This window comes from Ylistrum balloti, unplaced genomic scaffold (genome assembly GCF_031769215.1).
Source record: "Ylistrum balloti isolate Yb309-2 unplaced genomic scaffold, AGI_CSIRO_Ybal_v1 Utg370312, whole genome shotgun sequence".
In the NCBI taxonomy this organism is placed as follows: Eukaryota; Metazoa; Mollusca; class Bivalvia; order Pectinida; family Pectinidae; genus Ylistrum; species Ylistrum balloti.
The window spans coordinates 106257-132149 of record NW_026782231.1 but is presented as its reverse complement, the minus strand read 5'-3'; the positions used below and the strand labels follow the sequence as shown (position 1 = coordinate 132149).

General features: G+C 34.4%; 1 protein-coding gene and 1 long non-coding RNA gene across 2 annotated transcripts in view; both read right to left on the bottom strand.

Moving 5' to 3' along the window:
* Positions 1-25893, bottom strand: part of LOC132553268 (basement membrane-specific heparan sulfate proteoglycan core protein-like) — a 153992-nt gene that overhangs the window by 48596 nt on the left and 79503 nt on the right. The window contains exons 9-34 of the mRNA XM_060217499.1: positions 25147-25260; positions 24460-24585; positions 24055-24177; positions 23378-23502; positions 21901-22176; positions 20135-20282; positions 19185-19310; positions 18776-18889; positions 18494-18601; positions 18128-18241; positions 17776-17883; positions 16530-16637; positions 16163-16270; positions 12827-12940; positions 12335-12448; positions 11721-11837; positions 10369-10476; positions 6343-6470; positions 5813-5954; positions 4943-5083; positions 4452-4571; positions 3802-3933; positions 1674-1961; positions 1364-1494; positions 871-1047; positions 155-331 (exon numbers count right to left, since the gene is read on the bottom strand). Of these exons, the coding sequence (XP_060073482.1) occupies positions 155-331; positions 871-1047; positions 1364-1494; positions 1674-1961; positions 3802-3933; positions 4452-4571; positions 4943-5083; positions 5813-5954; positions 6343-6470; positions 10369-10476; positions 11721-11837; positions 12335-12448; positions 12827-12940; positions 16163-16270; positions 16530-16637; positions 17776-17883; positions 18128-18241; positions 18494-18601; positions 18776-18889; positions 19185-19310; positions 20135-20282; positions 21901-22176; positions 23378-23502; positions 24055-24177; positions 24460-24585; positions 25147-25260 (3587 nt within the window). The remainder of the gene's footprint in view (positions 1-154; positions 332-870; positions 1048-1363; positions 1495-1673; positions 1962-3801; positions 3934-4451; positions 4572-4942; positions 5084-5812; positions 5955-6342; positions 6471-10368; positions 10477-11720; positions 11838-12334; positions 12449-12826; positions 12941-16162; positions 16271-16529; positions 16638-17775; positions 17884-18127; positions 18242-18493; positions 18602-18775; positions 18890-19184; positions 19311-20134; positions 20283-21900; positions 22177-23377; positions 23503-24054; positions 24178-24459; positions 24586-25146; positions 25261-25893) is intronic.
* Positions 19620-21987, bottom strand: LOC132553212 (uncharacterized). Its single transcript, XR_009554346.1, has 3 exons — positions 21901-21987; positions 20135-20282; positions 19620-19702 (listed from the first exon to the last, which is right to left on the bottom strand). It is a non-coding gene; the product is annotated as an uncharacterized LOC132553212 (long non-coding RNA).

Below are 25893 nucleotides of genomic sequence, written 5' to 3'. Positions count from 1 at the left end.
AAAAATAAAAAAAATATGAACGACTTCTTTGCAGATCCCTCAAAAAGTACAAAAATAATAAGACCAGGTGCTCCGAAATGGTAAGCATCAATACTATTATCAACAAGAGGTATATATGTTGTGAGGCTATTAAAGAGGTAATGAAGGTACTTACAGGAACAAGAGGTACTTGGATGACGAGCTCTCCCCCTGGGGACAGTATGGTGGATGTCCTGTGATATAAAGAAATTTTGTTGCCCTTCAGTATGACGTCAGGTTGGTTAGTACTGCCTGGGTTTCCGACAATCTCATATCGTATAGTATATTGTAGGTTTCCTCCATATGTTGTAAGCTGTGGAATATGAAAATACAGAAAATGGATTTTCAGACTTACCACAACACTCAAAGAAATGAACATATCATTTTAAAACGAAACCAATTGAATATAAGAAAATGCTTTTAACATGAACGCCCCTCCTCCCTCCCTGTTTAGATGTAAAAACTTGATGTTATAATACCATAGGGTGAATATTACTTGCTGTCAAATGTGACCTTTAACCTTTAACATTCACCAATGACAAACTTTATAAGATAAGATGCAGAACATGATGTTATGATACATAGGGTAAATATGAATCAAATCTATATAGTGGTTTTCAAGATATGACAGTAATTCAGAACTAGATACTATGAGACAGATTGACACTGGTTAACACATAAAAATACTGGTCCATTTTTAGGAATTTTAATGACAATATGTTTTATAAATCTATTAATAACTTAACTTTGAAACACAAATATAGCAATGACCTTGACCTTGATCATTCATCACAAAATTAAATCCCAGAAATTAGATGGATATCTCCCAAACAAATAGATTCCTGAACTTACCCTATCTCCAAGGAACTCATTAGGGAGTTTCCAGTAGTAGTTTCCAGCTGGAAGGACCTCGACGAAGTCCCTGATGAGGAAGGTATCCCTAGAGACCTCTTCAATGTTAACTGTAGCAGGGACTGTCTCCCCTCTGTTGGTCTCGTCTACAAGAGACATACTTCCATACAGCTGAATCTGTAAGTAAACAAGAATTAAATATTATTCTATCTCCTAGGACAAATTGCAAGAATTCCATAAATCACTCTATAGAAGGAATTGACAAATTTGAAAATCATTGAAAATGTTCTCACTTTTTTTTGTACACATTTTATTTTGTGGTAATGTTATTTTAGTAAGTTTTGTGCTGGAAGTATTTTGCTCAAACATGACTGCACTAATTACTAACTTTTATATAGTAATTATATGTGGATACAGGAATTTATCATTGCACCAATTTGCCAAATTAAGGTAAAGTTTACAATAAGTTATATATAGAAAGGAGTTCAGTTACCTGTGATACATGTAGGTCACTGCTGTAACAATCAGTGGTCTGACCGAAGCAGAAACAGCGAAGACATTGACCGCTGTCTGAGGCCTCTACATTGAAATCTGGAGGTCTGCAAACACCAGGCTGGGGGCTTCCTGTAATTATAATACCAGAATAACAGAAACAAAATTTCTCAGAGAAAATTTGTTTGTAGTGATGTATATGTGATCTTGTTAAGTGACAGAAAAAAACGAAAGTCAAAACACCTTAGAGAAAAAAAAATTAAAGTATATAAAATAGTGTAAAACAAAGTGTTAAATGGCATTAGACTTACGCCGAACAATGACGATAGCGTCTGGTGATGCAAATATTGTTCCTTTCGTGTTGATAGCCTCACATGTGTAAGCTCCGGAGTCAGTGATACGAGCATCAGTGATTGTTAGATTGCCACGGCCGTCAGTGCTATGAACATACACACGATCACCGGTTGGAATGTTTCCCCAGTTAAGTCTCCACACAATCAGAGGAGTGGGAGTTCCCATAGCTTCACAAATAATGGTAAAGCGACCTCCGATGTCCACATCTATACGAGCCACCGGGGGCAAGATAATTGTTGGAACAGCTGTAAACAGATGAAATCATTAGTCAGTGAAGTGCAAGTTTGTTAAATGGAAGAGCTGTATACACCTACAAAACAAAAAGCCATTGATGTGTTAAATTATTAAAGTGATGAGCTGTACATAAACAACACAGAGACTTGTTTGGCAGAGCTGTAAGTTAAACAAATAATTCTGTATGTGAAAGTAAGAAAAACAAGTACATTAATCAAAGGAAGACTTTTGTTATGTTTATTTGTAGGAGTGTTTTGGAAAGTGGGATCAGAGTTAGAATAGATACCAGTGAGATGAAACATGACAAGACGGTGAGTGTGGCAACATGGAAATAAACATAGAGATACACACGGATACACACAGAGATATACATACTGAGATAAACATAGATATACACACAGAGATACACACGGATACACAAAGATATACATACTGAGATACACATAGATATACACACAGATATATGTATACTGAGATATTCAGCAATATTACACACAGATATATATATACTGAGATATTCAGCAATATTACACACAGATATATATATACTGAGATATTCAGCAATATTACACACAGATATATATATACTGAGATATATATACTGAGATATTCAGCAATATTACACACAGATATATATATACTGAGATATTCAGCAATATTACACACAGATATACATATACTGAGATATTCAGCAATATTACATAACATGTCATTGATGACATTTGCCTTTTAAATCTCGGTCAATGTCACATTCCTACGCCAGAACATGGTAAACAGTGAAGGAACCAACAAGTATACCAACTATACAGTATATACAGACGAATCACATGTATAGATGTGAGGATAGTACACACACACAAAATGTCTTGAACAAATCAGAAATTCAGTACAGGATAGGGGTTGGATTCACAACATTTAGCATTTATCTAAAGTGATGGATAATTAGCTGACAAACAACAACCACCACCCTTATCCATAACACCCATCCAGTTCAAATATCTGATAGTCACTTTAAACATATTTTTTACTGATAGAAAATATTCACTGGATGGGTGATTTGGGCGGGATGGGGGATGTGTGGTAGGGGTGGGTATGAGATTTTCTTGTACAAATTTTCTTATGAGCAAAAGTCAAATTGATGAAAGATTGTACAGCCCATCATTTCTGCAAAATGGATAGGAAATAATATTGATGCAAAGACATAAATCTGTATTTTTCATGAATGGCCAATGTGTAGGGTATCTCACTGCACAGACTTAATTGCCCACACTACCTTACCTTCTATTGGCTCACATTTACACCTTTCCTCTTTGGGAAAGGCTGACCTTAACTCAGAATCTGGAAATATGGAATGTGCAATGACCAGGTCATAGGTTTATTGGTGAACCTTGGACAGTTTTTATTTCAAGGTTGAGCGATTCAGAGGATTTGAATATTTTTTGAGTACCCTGAGTCTTAAGAAATGATGACAATATGCATATTTTTATGTCTTCTAATGGTTTTTAATAACAGCTGCAATAACAAATGCCAGAAATGTTTTCAAAGAAGGTGAAAAAAACAAAAATAAAAACAAAATAAACTATATTCCCTGGGATAAAGACGTAGAGGTTAAAACAAATTGTAATGACAGTTATGCGAATAATGCATGTTAGTTACGATTATAAAGACGTCATGTGACTATTTCATATAACATGACTTTTGTATACCAGGAAACTTTTGTGGCAAGTAACTTTTGTATGTGACTTTTGAAGGTCATGTGACATCAATATCATGTGACTTTTGATGGTCATGTGATATCAATATCATGTGGCTTCTACAGGTCATATGATTTTTGCAGACCATACGACTTACAGCAGGCAATCTCGTCGGATCTATCCTGACAGTCAATCTCTCCATCACACTGGTAACTGGCAGGTACACATTGGTTGCCTGTCGAACACTTGTATTCGTCCATACGACACTGGGCTCCAGGAGGTCCAGTTGCTGTGGGAAAAATCACCTTCATTATTCAGCAATAAAATACATTAAGGAAAAAAAATCAACCATGTATCACGACAATATTCCTATTGTCTAACAAGATCAAACAGTAGAATTAAATTTTATTTATACAGCAATAAGGTCATGCTTTGTAATAAGCCCACCCAAATCTATTCCAGTTACTGCAGAAACTGTTACATCATTGGATCTTAATAAATCACACCCCTCTGATTGTGAGACAGAAGTAACATGTTTGGCCCCTGGATTATAAATCAGGATAAGTATATAGGAGTTTTGTTAGGAATGAATGTTTAATGTATAAATTTACCATAAAATGCAATTTGTTGCTCCAGAACTATTTTAGGTTTGAAATTAACATTTCATTACAATTTTCTTAAAAAACGATTTTTTCAAATCTAAGTACTACTACGTTTTTTTCTAATTACCAGGTAGAGCATTTTACTTTTAGAATTTGATAAAAATTTTCCTTCAAAAATCTATTCTTGCAGTAGAATGACACTTACGGCAATTTTGTTCATCAAATCCATCTCCACAATCATTGTCACCATCACAACGCCAGATCTTCATCACACAGATGCCACTAGTACAGCGGAACTCATTCGGCTCGCACGGATTGTCAGTTCCTTAAAGTGGACAATGTTTAACATAAAATTTAAACAAAATGACGGAGCATTTAAGTGCAGATGTAAGTGGGCCATGTCATTACGAAGGACAGTTGTATTAGAAATCAGACCAGACAAAAATAGTTTCCTGTGCCATCTACAGTAGGTAGGAAGGCAAAATTTCTTATTTTACCAAATAATTTTATATATTTTATAGGGTTTCCATAGGGGAGAGATATTAACTTCACAGGGCTTCTTTGAAACTTTGTCTTAAAAAGTTTAGGGTTGACACAAAATATTAAGGTAGGTCGATTTACTGGAAACCTTAAGTGTTTTTAGTTTGTTGTACATTCGAAACGTCTGACTTATTGTATTTCAATGTATCAACTTACTGCAGTATGCTTCATCGGAGCCATCTTTACAGTCATCGTCTCCATCACAACGGTACTCTGATGGAATACACTGACCATTCTGACACACAGATTCTCCAGGACCACAGGGTCCCTCTGGTGCAGGAGTTGGCTCAGGGCCAACTGAAAGGGAGGCAACAAAAGATTAGGTACATCAAACATAACAATCACAGGAAGGTGCGTTAACCGAAGGCCAACTTCAAGGGAAACTCAAACATAACAGTAACATTGCTATACAGGAAGGTGTGTTAACCGAGGGTCAACTCCAAGGGAAACTCAAATATAACGGTCACATTCCTATACAGGAAGGCATGTTAACTGAGGGCCAACTCCAAGGAAAACTCAAAACATAACGATCACATTCCTATACAGAAGGTGTGTTAACCGAGGGCCAACTCCAAGGGATACTCAAACATAACAGTAACATTCCTATACAGGAAGGCATGTTAACCGAGGGCCAACTTCAAGGGAAACTCAAACATAACGGTCACATTCCTATACAGGAAGGCATGTTAACCGAGGGCCAACTCCAAGGGATACTCAAACATAACGGTCACATTCCTATACGGGAAGTTGTGTTAACCCAGAGCAAACTTCAATAAAAGAAATAAAGGATTTAATATATACAATTCTAGTATATCACAGTTCTGGTTAGAAAGGTGTTCTGACCTAGAAACAGAAAATAAGGAAGGCAACCAAGGATTTAGTATATCAAACCATAACAGAGAATCCTTCCACATTAGGATCCCGTCCGGGAGAGTTTGAACACAGAAACAATTGTACTACATTTTAGTATATCGATAAATAACAATGTTACTGTTTACTTTTTCATTGTGCAATGTCCTGACTTACTTCTTCTGACTTCCAATCTCGCTGTGGCTTCAAAAGATCCCTGGACTCCGATAACAGAACATATATAGTCATCAGCATACTCTAATCGAAGCTCCGGGATCACCAGGCGTCCTTGATCATCTGATGCTGTGGGAGGAAGTGCCTGTTAACAAGAAATTCCCACTATACAAAAAAAATCCCTATTATACTTATATCATTAATATACAAAATTTATTACAACACTTGAATGAAGGTTGAAAATTTTTTTCAATCCTGAGATCTGTAATTTACTATCAGCTGTTCTTCAGTGAGAAATGCTTTGGAAAAATAAAATATTGTTATCAGCAATTTAATTTAGATCTGAATAATAATTATTATGACATTCTTAACAGCCCGTCAACTGATTAGAGCCATCAAAGTACCTTTCTCACATTCTACTCATAAACACAAACAAGAACAAACAAAATAAACAGATACACCAGGGTAACTTGCACTTTTTACATAAACATGTTATAAAAAACACCAACATCATAACATTATTAACTCCATACCAGATTTCCGCTGCGACTCCATCGGACCTGTAATCGTGGTCGTCCTGAAGCTTGACAGAAGAACTCTGCCTGTGCTCCCTCCCTCACCATAAGCACAGGAGGTGTAACGGTGACAGTGATTGGCACCACTGGAACAAACAACATACAATGTCATTCTGGCATATATTACCTTCTTCGTAAAACTTTGGGGGTTTTAATTTTCAGATTTTGGTAAACAAACATGTCTTGCTTTCCGTTCAAGTATATAAAAATTTCATGAAAATCAACATCAAAGACAAATTAGGAAATTTTTCATGTTTGTGTCCTTTCCAGTCCCTGTAGTAAGGTTGAAATCATTCAAATGAAAGCAGATATTTCTTAAATACTATCCTAAAATCTCTGCTGCAGAAGGCAAAATAAACATTTAGTTTTTATAGATTTTACTACTTCCACATAAGTATTAAGTTTGATGAGGCTGACCTGCTACGTTCACATCATAGTTCAGTGGAACTAATAACATTTCATATCTCCACTTCATTTTGAATCACAAACTTTTTTCAAATACTATCATTATCTTTTAGTTTTACCTTTTGCTAATTTAGAAAAAAAAAATATTCTAAAATCAATCATAGTAATTTTGATGAATTATTAAGGACATGAGCATGTCTTCTGTGGAATATGACCACGCAAAAACAAGACGAAAGTGAGAATCTACATATTTTTTTACTATGTATATCACATTAATCTTAATCAAAATATTGTATTAATGATTTTTATCAGACAAGAGTCTTTCAACTACACTAAACACTCAATGGTCTGTTTGCAGAAAAAATTCTGATTAAACAGAATCTAGTCTAAATTAAGAGTTCTACAATGTCAAACATATATAAGTATTGAATAAAAAGACTGGCCATTATGAATATAACTTCCTGTTGTATCCCCCGCAATGTATTCCTGATTATGAAAATATTCAATGAAACATATCATTGTCAAGGGAAGTAATTCATTCAACGAATTTTTATTTCATGTTTAAATATGGTTCATGTAGTGATTCTGGACTTAAATCCGAGGTGTATGATAAAGGTTACCATTTTGAATCTCACTACAAAGAAGAATTCCATTTCAGGACTGGAGGAGTACTGTCCTGTGTTTATATTCAAGGTAATGCAATGAATGTTTTTATTTGGTATAGAGTTATTTCCCTTGAAAATAAAAAACCTCAGTCTTTTTCAAGACTGTGTAAACCTTAATATACAGACTTTAAATTCAAATTAAAAATTTTAACTCAAATGCTTCCAATTGACTCCCACCAACAGTAAACAAACAAAGCTATAAACATGCTACCCTGAACATTTTAAAAATTTGTAATGGAAACTCTGACATGGAATTTTCATCCATTACTTGTATGGTTATAATTGTGAAGGAACAAAACTAAGAGAAACATGAACAATACTGTCAATCTACAAAACAAATTTTATTATAAAGATTCTTTTTTTTTCCAAAATGTCACTTTAAGAACAATTTTACACATAGAAATACAACTAAATCATATGTGACAACTCTTTTATCTGAATCAAAAAAGTAAAATCTTTTCAGAATGAAGAAAAAAAAATTGCATCTTTTTTTTCCATAGAAGTCTTCCTTTATGTTTATATAGAGAACCTGAAAATATGAGTATGTTTTACATACAAACACTTAGAACAAGAAAACTAAAAACAACCTATAGATATGATAAGAAAGAAGATATTTTACATAAAACTCTCCATCAATATATATACTTAAGATATGCAGTTGAGAAATCATGCTCTTCCATTCCATAAAAGATGACAGTACATTTACATAAGAGATGCTCAAAAACAACTGTGAATTCTCAAGGATCATAAAAGGCTAAAAAATTACTATGAGTTCAGGAGCGTAACATACTAAAAAAAATTATTGTCTCTAGTGTTCAATGAGTGTAAATGAAAGATAAAAAATGTCCGCGTCAAGCGTTCAATATGTAAACAACCACATGTTAATGCTGGATGTATCCGTTCAACCCAAGATCAATCTATGATAAATAGCTAGACAAGGGAGATAATCTATACTTTTACTGTCAACAAGGGGAGGCAACTTGTATCTGTAAGGCCAGAAAAGAGAAGATATATTCTTCCAGTATGGTCAACAAGGGGAAGTGAACAAGGGGAAGTAATCTGAACCATATGATCAGCAATCTGTTATACTATGGTTTGCGCAGTGAGGTTATCTGCATGAGAAGTAATGAGAGATAATTTGTACTAATATGCTAAGCAAAGGGAGGTAATCTGTACTAGTTAGCGCAGCAAGGGGAGGTAATTAAGATTAGTATGATAATATTGTACCTGACTATTCATACAGGTCAATAAATTCCCTCAAAAACCTTAGTTTACATCTTTACATTACAAAATGTATACCACTACTAGCCATTGAGTTTACTGAAAAGTTCTTTTGACTATATATTGTACATGTATACTCAGCTGAAGTTTACAGAAATATTAGGCTATAGTGTTTTAACAAAAGAGAAGCCTTACAATAAGACAATAAACTGTGATATGGTATGTTAATCACAATCAGTATGCAGGTTTTTCCAAGCATCTTGATATTAAACAAATTACAATGTAATTCTTTAATCAGCTTGTATTAAAAGAGGGAATGACAGAAATATGACTTAAGGCTTGTTAGGTGATCGAACGGTGATGTCACATCTTATCACCAATCAACAAAGAAAAACAAACAATTAAACATTTAATTTAATCAATTTCAATATTACCAGGCAGGCCATACATCTGATGTAATGAAAGAATTCAATAACAGTATAATAATAATAAGAAGAAGAAGAAGAAGAAGATGAAGAAGAAGATGAAGAAGAAGAAGAAGAAGAAGAAGAAGAAGAAGAAGAAGAAGAAGAAGAAGAAGAAGAAGAAGAAGAAGAAGAAGAAGAAGAAGAAGAAGAAGAAGAAGAAGAAGAAGAAGAAGAGGAGGAGGAGGAGGAGGAGGAGGGGGGGGGGGGGGGGGAGAAGAAGAGAGAGAGGAGAAAGATATGGAGGACAAGGAGAGGGAGGAGGATAACCAGAATCTGCTGATTATCACATGTCTACAGGGAATGCTACATAAGTCAGTCATCTGAATACATACAAGTCTATATTCATATAGAAATGCTCTAATGAAGGGTGAAAGTTTGATATTCTGTTTATCACAACTAACAGAATTACCAAATTACACAACAATCAGAGAGAATACTTATGTAATCTGATGTAAGTGCTGAAAGGTAGTGTAGCTTTTCCCGAATATCTAAAGGATTGTATATGTGTACTGTATTTCTCATTGATTGTGAAGTAAGCTTATTCAAAATTTCCAAATTAATGACTTTTGCTCGTCTAAGACAAAGCAGAGTAATCCTTTCTGCCGAGATCCATCATGAGATCCTACATGTTTTTATTAAGCTTTGTAAAAATTGCTGGAAGTTCCTAATGGTGTTTCTTTTACAATGAGAAAATCAACATTAAATCATGAAATATTTGTTTTCTTCTTTCAAAATGGCTGCAACAGGCAGAAAGTAAATTGAAAATCCTTCACACCACATGTAACAAGATACACAAACCAAATAGGCTGAAATAATCCTTTAATAGTGCAGTAAAATGATAATAAGAACAAAAATGTTGATAAAATTCTGCAGCATAGCAAATCATAAACACATAAAAATGCTGTATACAAGGTTTGGAATAGAAACCAATGTATATATATATATATACATAAGCAGAGATTTGGAATGCCAAGCAAAAATTTACTTCCTAACCCACTTTAAAAAAAAAAATCAAAACAATTTCAGTTATGCTACGATATATAATTCAAAGATGTTTCATAAATTTTATATTGAAAAATATTTGTATTTCATTATCAAAAAGAAATTTCTAAGAGCAAAAACTCTTTTTAATAACCTCATACACAGCATATTGGTCTCCACCGTAATTAGCGCTAAAGCATGCTATATAAAAGGAAGATAACTAGCCCTAGGCAGCAGGAACTTACGACAGTCAAACTCGTCGGTTCCATCCTGACAGTCATACTGCCTGTTACATCGGCGTCGCTGGTCAATGCATTGACCATTACGACACTTAAATTCTCCTGATCGACATTCTGAGAGAATAGTCATATATACATTCACATATATTCTATATCTACATACCTATATAATATACACATACAAACTATTCTTTGTAACTTCTACCAGGAATAAGCCAATGTAAGTGAAAAACAAAACAAGGTATAAAATAGAAATTACACTGCGTCATAATGATTTTTCACAAAGTCTATATGAGGTTTAGTATCACCAATCTTTCACATACATGCAACTTTAACTAGAAAAAGGACCATTCTGATGAATAGTATGGTTTTTCCTGAAGTGATCAACAAGGGATCGGGTTATTTCCCATTTAAGATTTAAATACGTATCTATAAGACAATCACCATGGTTTAGTTAAGATCCACCTTAAAGATATGCTTTTTTTTCATCAGATTAATGAAAAGTACAAAAAATTGGGAGGTTTTGGATTTGAAGACTGCTAGATTATCTACAAGTCTGAATTTCAAATATAATATAAACATGAATCTCTTTCTATTTCACAAAAATAAACCACAAATGTTAATAGCTATGTTTAAACCCCTCCCTATGGATGTGTTGGCACTTCAATTTACACAATTCACATTAAGCTTAATATATTGAAACTAATAATAAAATATTTTGAAAGTTGTTACTTTGTGCATCCTGGGGATGTTTGACAGACATCAGACAAACACCAGGTAACTAGGACACTTAAAGTTATTATTTCACAATCATGTCTGACAACATCCATCTTATACATAATAAGTTTTCAAGAAACAGCTATCTTTACCAGTTAACATCCAACATACATGTTATATGTATTCAAACAAGGTGCATACAGATCTGATCAAACTGAAATCCAAGTCATTTCAAAGCTTTTTTTAAAGCTCTAATTACAGTTTTTAAATGAAACAGAATAAAGACATTTATATCAACAGTATTTGCAATGGCAGATGCTCCAAATTTTTCATGGCTGCATTCAGCACTGATACAGGAATTTTATCAGGATATATCAGTTTGAGATAAAAATACATTTTGCCTCCAAGTCTTGTCCATGTATAACAGCGAACAGTGTATCTAAGGTTTTAAGGACTTTTCAAGGTGATGAGCCTGTCTAGGATTCAACACTTTTCCAGGCCAAAAGAAAATTCAAGACTTTTAAAGGAAATTTAGCAAAATTGAAAAGACTTTTTAAGACTGTATGCACTCTGATAAATCTACCGGAATATATGTTCACACCGAACAGGCAAAAGTATCTGTAAAAACACAGAATACTTACCACAGTTGACTTCATCACTTCCATCTCTACAGTCTTGTCTTTGATCACATTTACGGTTCAATGGAATACAGGTACGGTCCGAACAGGTAAACTCGTCAGCCCTACATCCAACAGCTGCTGTAAATCAGAAATGAGAAGTGAAAAGTGATTCTCTCTGATGCCCATAACAGACAAAACAAAAAAAGGGATGCCCTTTGGAGACAAAAAAAGGAGAGATGCCCTTTGGAGAAAAAAAAAAAAATGCCCTTCGAGACAAAAAAAAGAGAGAGATGCCCTTTGGAGACAAAAAAAGAGAGAGATGCCCTTTGGAGACAAAAAAAGAGAGAGATGCCCTTTGGAGCCAAAAATGTGTGACATGTAGCTTGCTGGCTCTAATGCATATTGAGTACCAATATTTCATCAATTTCTATAAAAAGTAACGATGACCTTGATCTTTTAACCCGGAAACGCGAATTCATCTGAAGTATTTGTAAAAGTGTATATTTGCATGGAATTTGATCAAAATTCCACAAGGAATGAATTGGTTTAAGTGATGACATAGTTTGGAATGATCAGAACAAGATGTTACATATTATACAACAGTTCTAACATACCACAGGCCTTGGTACACTTACGGCAGTTGACTTCATCACTTCCATCTTCGCAGTCTCGTCTTCGATCACAATATCTTTCCCTTGGAATACAGGAACCATCAGCGCATGTAAACTCGTCACCAGCACAGTCCACTCCTGTAGGTACGTGTTGTATTTAATTGTATAGATATGAAATTTATAAGTTTAAAACCTCAAACACCCAACTTCGATAAGATGTCTGAATTTCAAATAAAAAAAAGGCGAAAAAAATATGAAAATAAATTTCAGCAAATGAAGGCTAAATAAAGAAATGAATTATGTAACATACTAAAATGAAAACATATTAAAACAAAAACAGTTAAAATTCATTTCACTTCTACACAACAGACAGTATTGAAGTTTCTGAAATTATCAAATTTACATGCAACATGATTATGTCAACAAAACTTTCCCACTTTAATCATCATTATATTGTCAAATTTTAATCAAAAACATATTCCATTCTCCAATAGAAATATTCAGTAATATAATTACGGCAGTTGTCTTCGTCAGTTCCATCTTCACAGTCTCGTCTTCGGTCACATTGCCTTTCCAAAGGAATACATGTCTGGTCTCCACAGGTGAATTCATCAGCTCTACATCCAACAGCTATGAAAATTGTTTTTTAAATATCTAATTTCATTTTTAACTTTTTTCTGCATCATGACCTGATATGAAGACCATGATGAAAAATTAACAGACAAAATTGAGATTTCTTAATCCTTGCTTCATGAAACAAAGAACCAAATATTTATTGTTATTGTTCAACTTTATAAATAAAAAAATTGTTTCTGATTCCACAGATATCACTGAATATTGACATAGAAAACAAGCAAATTTACAAGTTATAGAAAACAGAAAAAGACTCTACAGCTCACGACCAGATCACAAGATTTCTTAATTTTTGTCCAGATAATACCAACCTCGAGAAAAACTGAAATACCAGCAGCAGTTAATGGAAGAAAGATTTTACCATAAAAAAACACATACATGCATGTCTTAAATTTGTAAATGAAGTTCAAATAATAAACATAAAAACATATAATATTAACATGATTCGAGAGGAATTTTTCTAGCTTAATATGATATTAATCTCTGAATATTTTTCTGTAAATACACTTCGCTATTTCCTCAGGTCAATTTAGATTTTTTGTGTAGAGTTATCTACCCTTGTAATATATATCAAGGTATCTTGGGTCACTCAGAATACAGGTTTTATGTTGTCAAATACATACGGCAATTAAACTCATCACTGCTGTCTTCACATTGTGGAACTCCATCACATCTGAAGGGACCTGGGACGCAGTCTCCATTTTGACAGCGGAACTCTCCGTCGTCACAAACTGATAAAATAAAAGTCAACAAACAATAAATTAACCTAGAAATACAATGACCATTAAAAACCTGGTAAAGAATTTCCAAAAATCAACAATACTTTAGGATGTATGCTTCATCAACAAAGCAAATCCAATGCTTTCTCATTTCTACTTATTTATCACAAGTAGTGCTAATACCTTTATTTTTTTATATTGATATATATTTCCTACAATTTTCAAAACATTTTTTAAAATCTACTGTAGGTTATGCTTAATAATTATGAATTTTTGAGATCAGATCATTGCTAATTCGAGAATGAAATAAATTTGCTAAAAGTCACAATACAAAGTATCTCTAAAATGAAACTTGGCATTGCTACTCCTTTTCTGAATTAGTTACACGAAAAAATTATATCCTTTCCAATTCCAGCTATTGGAAAGGCAACAAATAATCTAAACAGCAGGAAAAATACGTAATCTGCTGTACATCTGTAACTTACATGTATAGTGTAACCTTTTTTATGGGCATATTTTGAATTCTGAAGAATTTTCAAAAACACTACACATATTCAATAAGCAACTTTCATCTAAATTTAGTATTGAATAAATTAAAAGAAAGCAGAATTTGTTAGCTCATGAGTCAACAATTATTAGTTCTGAACAAATTTTATAGCAAAAGATTGTAAAATGTCCAGCACTGAAGAGATAAATTGAAAGACAGATTTGTAAAAATTCTACCCCTGTCTTATAATTTTGCTGCTTTTGAATAGCCACCTAATGATGACATAGTATACAAATTAACCTGAACCCTTTCGTTGTACCTTGGTCTGGTTCTTTCATTTGCCTTTCATTAATAAACCCCCAAATATATTTAAGATTGATGTTCATTTTTAGCGACTGGTAGCCAATACACATGCATTGATTGTTTCTCTTACTTTTAATACAAACATTTTTTTTTAAAGAAACAAGCCATCGAGTGCAGTTTTACAGCTTGATTAAATTAGTTTGTTTCCTTTCCACCATATCATGCAAAGAAAAATTCTAAAAATTCAATATCTGAAATATGCATGAAGAACAAACTTGATAAGAAAAAAGATGATATCAGCCGAGAAGCAATTGTAAATAAAACTAGACCAGTGTACTCACTATATCTAGACTGCAGCTGAAAATATTCACCTAGAGAAAGACAGACACACAGATAGACAAAAAAACAGAAAGATATATATACTATATTAGTATATTAATACTTAGTATTTAAATATTAAGACACATATTAATAATTAGTAATTAAATAAGAAGATATATATTAATACTTAGTATTTAAATATGAAGATATATATTAATAATTAGTAATTAAATATAAAGAAATATATCTATCCCTACCAAGGAGAAATCATGGTCATTTTTTTTTTAGATTTTTTTTTTCACAAAATATCTATGAGGCTTTGAAGTTTTTATTGCTGAAACTAATGTCTGGTGCTTGTTTTTGTAGCATGATTGTCAACACGTTTGTGTTCATCACCCTATGCTTTGAAGGTTATAAAGCTTAAACACTAGTCTTCAATGTCTCTTAATGCCAGTTAGTTTTATGCATAATATTTTGGAATCTTACTGATTTCATATTGAAGTCAAGGTCAAGTCCTAAAGGCCAAAGTTGAAACCAGCCATAAAATCTTTGTAGCATGAGTGTGGTTGTCTCATCATGCTCAGTGAACAAGAGGCTCAATGGGCCTGCAGCACTCACCTGGTATATTTATACCAACCAAATATAATGCCTTCGGACCCTTTAGTTCATGAGAAGAAGTCATTCAAAAGTTTTAACAAATTTGACCCCTGTGACCTTGAAAATATGTCAACGTCATTTCTTTTCGTAATCTTTGCCAGGCTTCATCCTAGGAACATACCAGACAAATATCAAAATATTTGGTCTACTGGTTTTTGAGAAGGAGTTGTTTAAATGAAAAAGTTGATGCCGGACAAGGGACGCTGTGCCACGGCATAAGCTCACTTGGCCCTTCAGGCCAAATGTCCACATCTATAATGCCCTCTCTTCAACACTTGCTAAAAGTTGTGGGGTCAACACTTCTATTGGTGTTGTAAATCACCAACTTAAAACAAAGCTCACAGTCCAGTTAATTTTATAAAATGCCATCCATTGGTTCAGAACACAGACTTTTAAACAAATAGTTGATTGACTGACAAATGATTCCACAAAAGACATAACCTGGCAGTGGTCCTTTAGATTTGAATGCAGAAAAAATGTCAACTACACATGTTAGTCATAGATATACACATTGATTGTAAACGGTTACTTACACTATACACAGGGATTGTAAACAGTTACACTATACACAGGGATTGTAAACAGTTACACTATACACAGGGATTGTAAACAGTTACACTATACACAGGGATTGTAAACAGTTACACACATGGGTGGTAGATATTTGAAACAAACATCTCAATACTTGATATTTTACATGGGATATTTCTACAAGCATTCATCAATACATACCACAACCGAGTTCGTCACTTCCATCTTCACAATCTGGGCGTCGGTCACACTTCCTGTTTAGAGGAATACAGTCACCATTGGAACATGTAAACTGGTCATCCTTGCATGCTGAATGAGAAAAGGAAAAATGAAATTTGATTTCAGGAATATTTTTTTGATAATTAACAAAATGAATCCAACATGTCATACCTAAAAGAAAAAAAAATCTGATGTCAACTATTTCATATTCAGGCATGAACAAACAAAACTTAATATCATGAATATAATATAAAATTCTGAACAAAATTTTAGAAAATTTTAGTAATTTTTTTTTTTTTTGTATTTATGGAGATATCTTCCTTGTTCAAGTAACTATGATAACACTTACGACAGCTGGACTCATCACTTCCATCCTCGCAGTCTGGTCGTCCATCACATTCACGGTTGGCAGGTATACAGTCTCCATTTGAACAGGTGAATTCATCCACGTTACAAGCTGCAGCCAAATAATAAAATTTCCCCGTATTGTCTCAAAACTATTTAACATGAACTGAAGTACAACAAAAAGATAACTTGAATCCATGAAAATTGTCAAAGATAAATCAAGTCTTTGACAATCAGGATCCAGAGGATGTTTGCTAGGACAACAGGGAGAGTAATGATTAACTGTGGAAAAAATCCTTGATTGATTGGTGCTATCAAATCTATTCATATTTTGGTGTATATTTTGAAATTTCCATTACCATTTTACAGAAGCATTCTGAAGAATAGAAAGTAAAGAAGAATACTTCAAAATGGAGGTAGATCCCACCAGGGAAACCTCCTTTTTATTGCTTAACTACCTATAATAGAAGGGGGCAAAAAAATCCTTTCTTAAAACTAATGCATTTTATGTAATTGAACCAAATCATGAAAGTTAACTAGATTGAGTACAGATATATATGTACTTCCTATTGTGGGTCGGTGGTACCTACCACAGCCAGAGACAGAGAACTAGATTAAGTAGAGTTATGTATGTACTTCCTGTTGTAGGTCGGTGGTACCTACCACAGCCAGAGACGGAGAACTAGAGTAAGTAGAGTTATGTATGTACTTCCTGTTGTGAGTCGGTGGTACCTACCACAGTCAGAGACAGAGAACTAGAGTAAGTAGAGTTATGTATGTACTTCCTGTTGTGAGTCGGTGGTACCTACCACAAGTAGAGACAGAGAACTAGAGTAAGTAGAGTTATGTATGTACTTCCTGTTGTGAGTCGGAACTGGTACCTACCACAGTCAGAGACAGAGAACTAGAGTAAGTAGAGTTATGTATGTACTTCCTGTTGTGAGTCGGTGGTACCTACCACAAGTAGAGACAGAGAACTAGAGTAAGTAGAGTTATGTATGTACTTCCTGTTGTGAGTCGGTGGTACCTACCACAGTCAGAGACAGAGAACTAGAGTAAGTAGAGTTATGTATGTACTTCCTGTTGTGAGTCGGTGGTACCTACCACAGTCAGAGACAGAGAACTAGAGTAAGTAGAGTTATGTATGTACTTCCTGTTGTGAGTCGGTGGTACCTACCACAAGTAGAGACAGAGAACTAGAGTAAGTAGATTTATGTATGTACTTCCTGTTGTGGGTCGGTGGAACCTACCACAGCCAGTCTCGTCAGATCCATCCTCACACTGAGAAATTCCATCACATTTGAAAGAGCCCTCCACACAAAAGCCATCTTGACACTGGAACTGATCCTGACGACATGCTGAAACAGGAAGGTCAATGTCAAAATTATTCATCAAGGTAGAAGTCTTTTCAGAACACATTTTATTTATAATTTCATTCAAAGACTGTGCCTTTGTATTTCTAAACATGGTTCCTTATTTTAAATACTTCAATGAATGGGAAAACCTTGTTATATGTTTATAAGTATAAAACAAATGAAGGCCATATTTGTATAAATTCTGGGTCAGTTTACACAAAGTTCACAGTTAGGGAAGAAAACTTACGACAACTGGTTTCATCAGATCTATCATCACAATCTGGGTAGCCATCACACACGAGTCTTCGGTCTAAGCACTGGATCTCATTAGCACAGGTGAATTCATCATTAGGACACAGAGCTATATAATACAAAACAAGACAGTATATTTCCACAGGCTGAAGTTTGTTGCAATGAAATACAAAAAAATCAGAAACTCAGAGCTGCCATATTTCCAAAGTCTGGCACCGAACTATTAACAAAACCATTTCAAGGCATCCCAGAATTTGTATATTGCTACATGTTTCGTTGTTCTATTAAACACTTTTGGGACTTGACTTGTCGTGTATGACTAAGTAAGCACAGCCATAGTACTTTTTTTAGATATACTTACGACAGTTAATTTCATCAGAACCATCAGGGCAATCTCTTTCTTTGTCGCACTTCAAGTCATCAGGGATACAAGACCCATCAGCACATGTAAACTCTCCAGCACGACACGCTGTAACAAAAAAATATAATACATCCAAATCGTCCAACATCTTTTTTCCGACAACAAACAGTATTATGTCTTGTGCATAGGTAAGCATAGCAATCTTCACCTCAGCTCTTTCGCGATTGGTCAGTTTCTTATTTTGAAATCTGATTACCATGACATAATAAAACAATTACTTACAACAGTTGGAATGTTCATCTGACTGGTCAAAACAGTCCGGCCGACGGTCACAAACTTGAACAGACTGAATACATCTTTGACCATCACCACACATAAACTCTCCAGCACCACAACCTGAAAATAGAAATTTCCTTATCAGGATATACTGCAATTGGGTAAATATTACACAGAAAATTTAACTACGAGTACTTAAACTCTGATTAAAGATACCTGAATGAGATCTTCCCAGAGTGCAGGAGGTAGGTTAATATTGTACAGTAATAGTTCAAATGTACAAAGTCAACATTTTATATCATAACTTTGTTTTATTTCTTAACATAATCAAAATATCTCCAGGGATACAATTTTTACTTTTTCAACTGATAACTTCTGTCAACCGGAGTAGTATGTACAGTATCAACCAACATACCGCCGCATTTCACTGGGAACTCGTCGGAACTATCTGGGCACTCGCGATTGCCGTCACACTGTGTGGCTTCTACACAGCTGTCATCATCACACAGGTACTGTCCTGCAGGGCAAGGACCCTCCGGACCTAGCAACACAACAGGATGTATAATTGTTACAGGGTGTTTATACAGGGAACATGACAAACCCCCTCCCCACCTGACAACACAACATGATGTATAATTGTTACAGGGTATATTTACAGGGTACATGACAAACGCCCTTCCGAGTTAAAGGGTAGATACACTGGGAGAATATTTGTCCAATGAAATTTGAGTTGGAGGAAAAATATTTGTACAAATTGTACAGATATGAATTTCAAAAATAAATTTCAATCAGTGGTGAAAATGATCAATGTTAAAGTGTATTACTCACAATTTATTTCATCTGAATTATCGCTACAGTCAGAGAAGCCATCACATCTGTATATTCCAGAAATACAGGTACCGATAGTACAACGAAAGTTATCCGGGGGACACGCTAGGGAAAAAAAATCAATATTACTATTGTTGAATGGGTATGTTTCATAAAGCTGAAACTTCATCGGTTGAATACAAACAAGATTGAATGCAATCAAAATACAATTTTGTAGGTCTGACTTGACACACTTCATGTCAAAGAGGCTTGAAACTTCAATCATATGACAAAGTACATGACGAACAGTCTACAAATAACTATTAAGATTATACAACCATATAATTTAGAATTTCTTCATTACTAATCAAAACCAGAAGAGTTTTTTTTTTGTTATATATCTGCAAGCTTTTAAATAATAAGTATACAAACTTTTGGATATTTACAAAAATCAACCTATTTTCTTTTAACTTCAAGTCTTTGACTCTGACAACCCCAGATTGAATGACCTTTCAGAGTATCCTGAAATGTAGAATAAAATTCCTTTATTGTTCTTACCTGGAGTGACAAGAAGTTCTCCCACCGCCTCGCTGATACCAATGTCCATTATTTCTCCAACCCCACAGATATACGAATCTGCATCTTCGACGGTCACTGCTGGAATGGTCAGTCTGCCATCAGTGACAATGGCCTTTGCGGGCATTTCCTAGAAAAGGTTAAAGTTCAGTGTTAATTAACTGACAAAAAACTGAAGTGAAGATAAATAACCAAACAAAATAAACTAAACCAGTAATATGTGAAAATTTAAAAGCATCGATGATAATAGTTTGTTAGGGAAATTGAGAAACTGGACAAAAATCTGTTGAACAAATTTATCTGAGGACACCATAAATTACAATAAAGAAGTTTTCAGCCAATCTCCAAGCAATTAAGTTTTTTCCACTGTATAAGTGAATATATATCAAGTAAATATGAGACCATCTGACTTCCCATATCAACTGCAAGTACAATAAAGGAAAGGATGGAGTGTCAACTCCAAGAGACTGTAATGGTGAAACTTTTAATGTTTAAATGTTTCCTTACCAGAACAACATAACATGGTATTGGCAGAGCTAAGGTGCAAAATATGGTTCAAAAGAATTACGTCATGTTAATTGTACTAAATTGTATTATATGTGTAATTGTCATGTACATGACTGTGTCAGACTTTTAACTATTATTTTTAAATTTTAACTATTATAAAATGTAAGAACGTGTGATGTACAACATTAGCCGACGGTAAATAACATGTAAGTAAAACTGTAAGAACGTGTGATGTACAACAATGGCCAACGGTAAATAACGTGTAAGTAAATCTGTAAGACCGTGTGATGTACAACAATGGCCGACGGTAAATAACGTGTAAGTAAAACTGTCAGACCGTGTGATGTACAACAATGGCCAACAGTAAATAATGTGTAAGTAAAACTGTAAGACCGTGTGATGTACAACAATGGCCGATGGTAAATAACGTGTAAGTAGCACTGTCAGATCTTGTGATGTACAAAAATGGCCGACGGTAAATAACGTGTAAGTAAATCTGTAAGACCGTGTGATGTACAACAATGGCCGACGGTAAATAACGTGTAAGTAAATCTGTAAGACCGTGTGATGTACAACATTGGCCGACGGTAAATAACGGTAAGTAATACTGTAAGGACGTGTGATGTACAACAATGGCCGACGGTAAATAACGTGTAAGTAAATCTGTAAGACCGTGTGATGTACAACAATGGCCGACGGTAAATAACGTGTAAGTAAATCTGTAAGACCGTGTGATGTACACGTGTGATGTACAAAAATGGCCGACAGTAAATAACGTGTAAGTAAATCTGTAAGACCGTGTGATGTACAACAATGGCCGACGGTAAATAACATGTAAGTAATACTGTAAGGACGTGTGATGTACAACAATGGCCGACGGTAAATAACGTGTAAGTAGAACTGTCAGACCGTGTGATGTACAACAATGGCCGACGGTAAATAACGTGTAAGTAGAACTGTCAGACCGTGTGATGTACAACAATGGCCGACGGTAAATAACGTGTAAGTAAATCTGTAAGGACGTGTGATGTACAAAAATGGCCGACAGTAAATAACGTGTAAGTAAATCTGTAAGCAGTACCAGGTTGGTATTACAAATGTACAATTAGATTACCAGTAATTGTCTTATACACAAACAATATTCATTGATAAAATCTTGTGATCTTTTTGTTTCCTTAAAGTAATAGGGACAAAATTGGGGTAAATCTACATACTACAGTCTTTCCCTTAACCTCCTTTACCTGACTGCCCCTTGTCCAGACGATTGGTATGTCTGGATCAGAGGAAGAACAGTCAAAAACAGCTGTCTCCCCTTCATTGAGAATAAGCTGGCTCTGTCGGATGGTCAGAGTAACAACATAGTCGATAGGAAACCGTGAGTTGACAGCCAGAGTGGTAGAGACAGGCGTGATTCCAGTTTGATCGACGGCACTACATAAATAGTTTCCGGCATCTATTCGTTCCACAAACGGTATTATTAAGCGACCATTCTGAATGGTTGCTGCACTTGGCATTTCCTGAAAAACACATAATATTACATCACAAGAATGTAAGCAAATACCTCAAATATAGTGTCTACTATATATTTCTATTGTCTTTACATCTTGTTTTCATTTATTTATTTATTTTTATTTTTTTCCATTTTGACTCAAACAAATTCAATCTTTTTTTGCTACCTGTGGATAGGTATATCCACTTATTTCACTGGCGCGAGATTCTTTTCCCTCTTACCCTGGACAGAAAAATACACACTTTTTCGCTGTGTGAGATTTCGTTGTCTCACCCTAAGGTTGAGACAAGCTACAAGTGCTCTTTGCACATTCTGAAAACAATTTGACTCAAGTCACTGACATAACCATGAAGTGGAACTTTTATGAGGCCATGCACATACACTACTTCATCTGCTACTGAAATCATTTTATCCTCAAAACTGTCAATCCAGTGTTATCATCAAGCTTGAAACACATCTTCATCCACAACTTATTAATGAAAATATATATTAAATATCAAGTATATAACTTTTATTTGACATTTTATTGACATGTACACTTAGTTATATTTGATGTAAGATTAAATCATACTGCATGAATTGTCTGAAGTACTGGCCTAGTCACGATTCATATGCCATCCATTGGTTCTTGTCAGCACACAATACACTTCATCTTATACTCCAACCAGGAAGACAGGTAAGGAAAAAAATAATCATTCACCCCTTTAAGGCTGAGATAGGGTGATCTCAACCCTCGGGGAAAGATTATTAATTAACAAGATTTTATTAGCCTCACTTTAGGGTTGAGATAGGGGATTCCCCCTTTCCTGTCGATGATGCCACATCAACAATGCAAAGCACAGGGCCAACAAAAAAAAATACCTTAGAAAGTAAGCCGAGAGTGAGAAAAATAATCAATCACCCTAGAGATGGGGGATGTCAATGATTGGGAAAGATGTTTAAGTTGCAAACATTTGGCATGTTTGCTACCTTAATAATTTTTCTCATTGGGTAGCAATCCCTATATCTCACCTCTACTGTGTTGAAAGATTAAAAAATCTCTTCATTTCTATCATTCAAAAAATAAAATCATTTCAAAATAATTATTTCTATTCCACATTTTCAAAATCCTTGTCTAGTGTTTTGTATTTAGCAGTACAAAGATAATTATAGCTATCTGACATTGTAAATTACACACTTCGCTTGACAATATAATTTCAGTATAGTACCCCTAATGGTCTTGTCCATGTTAGTTCCACATCCACATTGCCCTCGGCAACACATTCCAGTTCAGCCACTGCACCCTCATCAACGGTTACTAATGGATTGAGGGAAGTGAGCGTGACTAGAGGACCTACAACAAAAGACAAATTATGAGTACAGACAGGTAAAGTTCAACAGTTAATGAATACAGACAGGTAAAGTTCAACAGTTAATGAGTACAGACAGGTAAAGTTCAACAGTTAATGAGTATAGACAGGTAAAGTTCAACAGTTAATGAGTATAGACAGGTAAAGTTCAACAGTTAATGAGTATAGACAGGTAAAGTTCAACAGTTAATGAGTATAGACAGGTAAAGTTCAACAGTTAATGAGTATAGACAGGTAAAGTTCAACAGTTAATGAGTACAGACAGGTAAAGTTCAACAGTTAATGAGTATAGACAGGTAAAGTTCAACAGTTAATGAGTATAGACAGGTAAAGTTCAAAAGTTAATGAGTATAGACAGGTAAAGTTCAACAGTTAATGAGTATAGACAGGTAAAGTTCAACAGTTAATGAGTATAGACAGGTAAAGTTCAAAAGTTAATGAGTATAGGCATAAAGTTCAACAGCTAATGAGTATAGACAGGTATAGTTCAACAGTTAGCAAGTATGTGTAGGTGAACTTAAATTGATAATACTGACCACAGATAGTGAAGACTTCATCAGAGCCATCAACACAGTCACGGACTCTATTACACAGCAAGGAAGTTGACACGCACTCTCCACTGGAACATTCAAACTCATCCGCATCAGGACATCTTGGAGCTGAAAATATGCAAATCTCACATTTTGGTGGCAGTTGAAAATTCAAACTGTGTATTTACATTTGGTCCACCATAAAATGCCTCTAAAATGAAGCTTAAGATGTGCTATGCAAGTTACTGTTATACCAATATCCTTTTAGCTTCTATACTTCAAACAAAATTTCCAAATTTTCAGAAAATCTATTCTTTTGAAATCTGTCAATTACATCATAGCTGAGACTCTATACACGGTGTACCCAATTTAATTTCACAGAGCTGCTGTAGAACAGAAATATATACAAACTTCCGCATTTTTCAGGTGATTCATCTGAGCTGTCAGCACAATCTACGACACCATCACACAAGGCATCAGGTTTTACACAGCTATCATCATCACACTTGTGTTGACCCTCAGAACAGTATACCTGGGCTGTGATGAAGTTAAACATTCATTATTCAATGCATTGTATACACTCAGCAACAAACTTAATTATTACAAAACTTTACAAAAACATAAGAGAATACTATTATGGTAGTTATAATTATTTTCAATTGACAGAACCAAAAACATACAAGATCCTAATTAATGACTTAATTTGTATGATAACACGTATTTTATATTACGATTTGATGCTAGGAAGAAATAACAAAACAGACCACACTGGGTATTTCTTTACATGTGTAAAGTACTCTTCTTAAAACATCCTTCTTTGCTTTAAACTGATGTGAAGTTGGGAAAAGGGAAATGACACCATTTGAGTAAACAATCATGTTTACGTGTCGCAAGAGAAAGGGGAGATAAATTATGTAATCATTCTTTTGATCAAAAACTGATATGAAAGTTGGGAAAGGAAAGGGAAAAACACTTGCATGTACTATCATGTGAACATGTTGTGGGGGAAAGGGGAGATAACTTCCACAATAATAATTACAGACTTAACAATCAGTTTTAAAAAAATGTTATAATAAGAAGCAAGGGCAGATAACTTACGATCACAGTCTGTCTCGTCGGAATTGTCATTACAGTCCTGGTACCCATCACATTTATATTCCTTGGCAACACATTGGCCATTTTTACACTGGAACTCGTTAGACTGGCAGGATGCTGGAAATGTACACACAGGTATTACTCAGGTCAGAACACAACAGGTGAAAGTTTAAATAAAGAAATACAAAATCTGTGATTCATCAACTTGTGGCAATAAATTATTTTATTTCAACAAAAAGTCCTTAAAGCAGCTTATATAAATCCTTACTTGTTTGATTGGCAGTAAATAAAAACAGGAAACAAAATTCTCGCAGCAAATTTGAAAACAATGAAATCTGCATAACGCCCACAAACTACTCTGAGTACAGTGTTGAAACAACTAATTTCAACTTTATATAGTCTACTGATATATGTTAAAATAATTAAGCTCATTAACTGAAATAATTTAATGTAGATTTCTAATTAACGCTGATAAAATTATTTTACTTTCAAAATTGATACTTTTCTATAGTTTTTTTATTATAATATTGCATGTAATACTATATTCAAGTTAATACAGGCATGGTGACAACCCATATGAAAATATACAAAAAATACCATGCCAACATTTTTCTAGCAGTAGAAGAAAATTCTGTATCTAATCCTGTCTAAGATATAGGACAAAGCACGGACAGACAAATCTTTCGTAAAAATAAAAATCAGCTAAATTTCCATTTCTTATTTCTTTCCCAGCACAAGATTCAGCAAGTC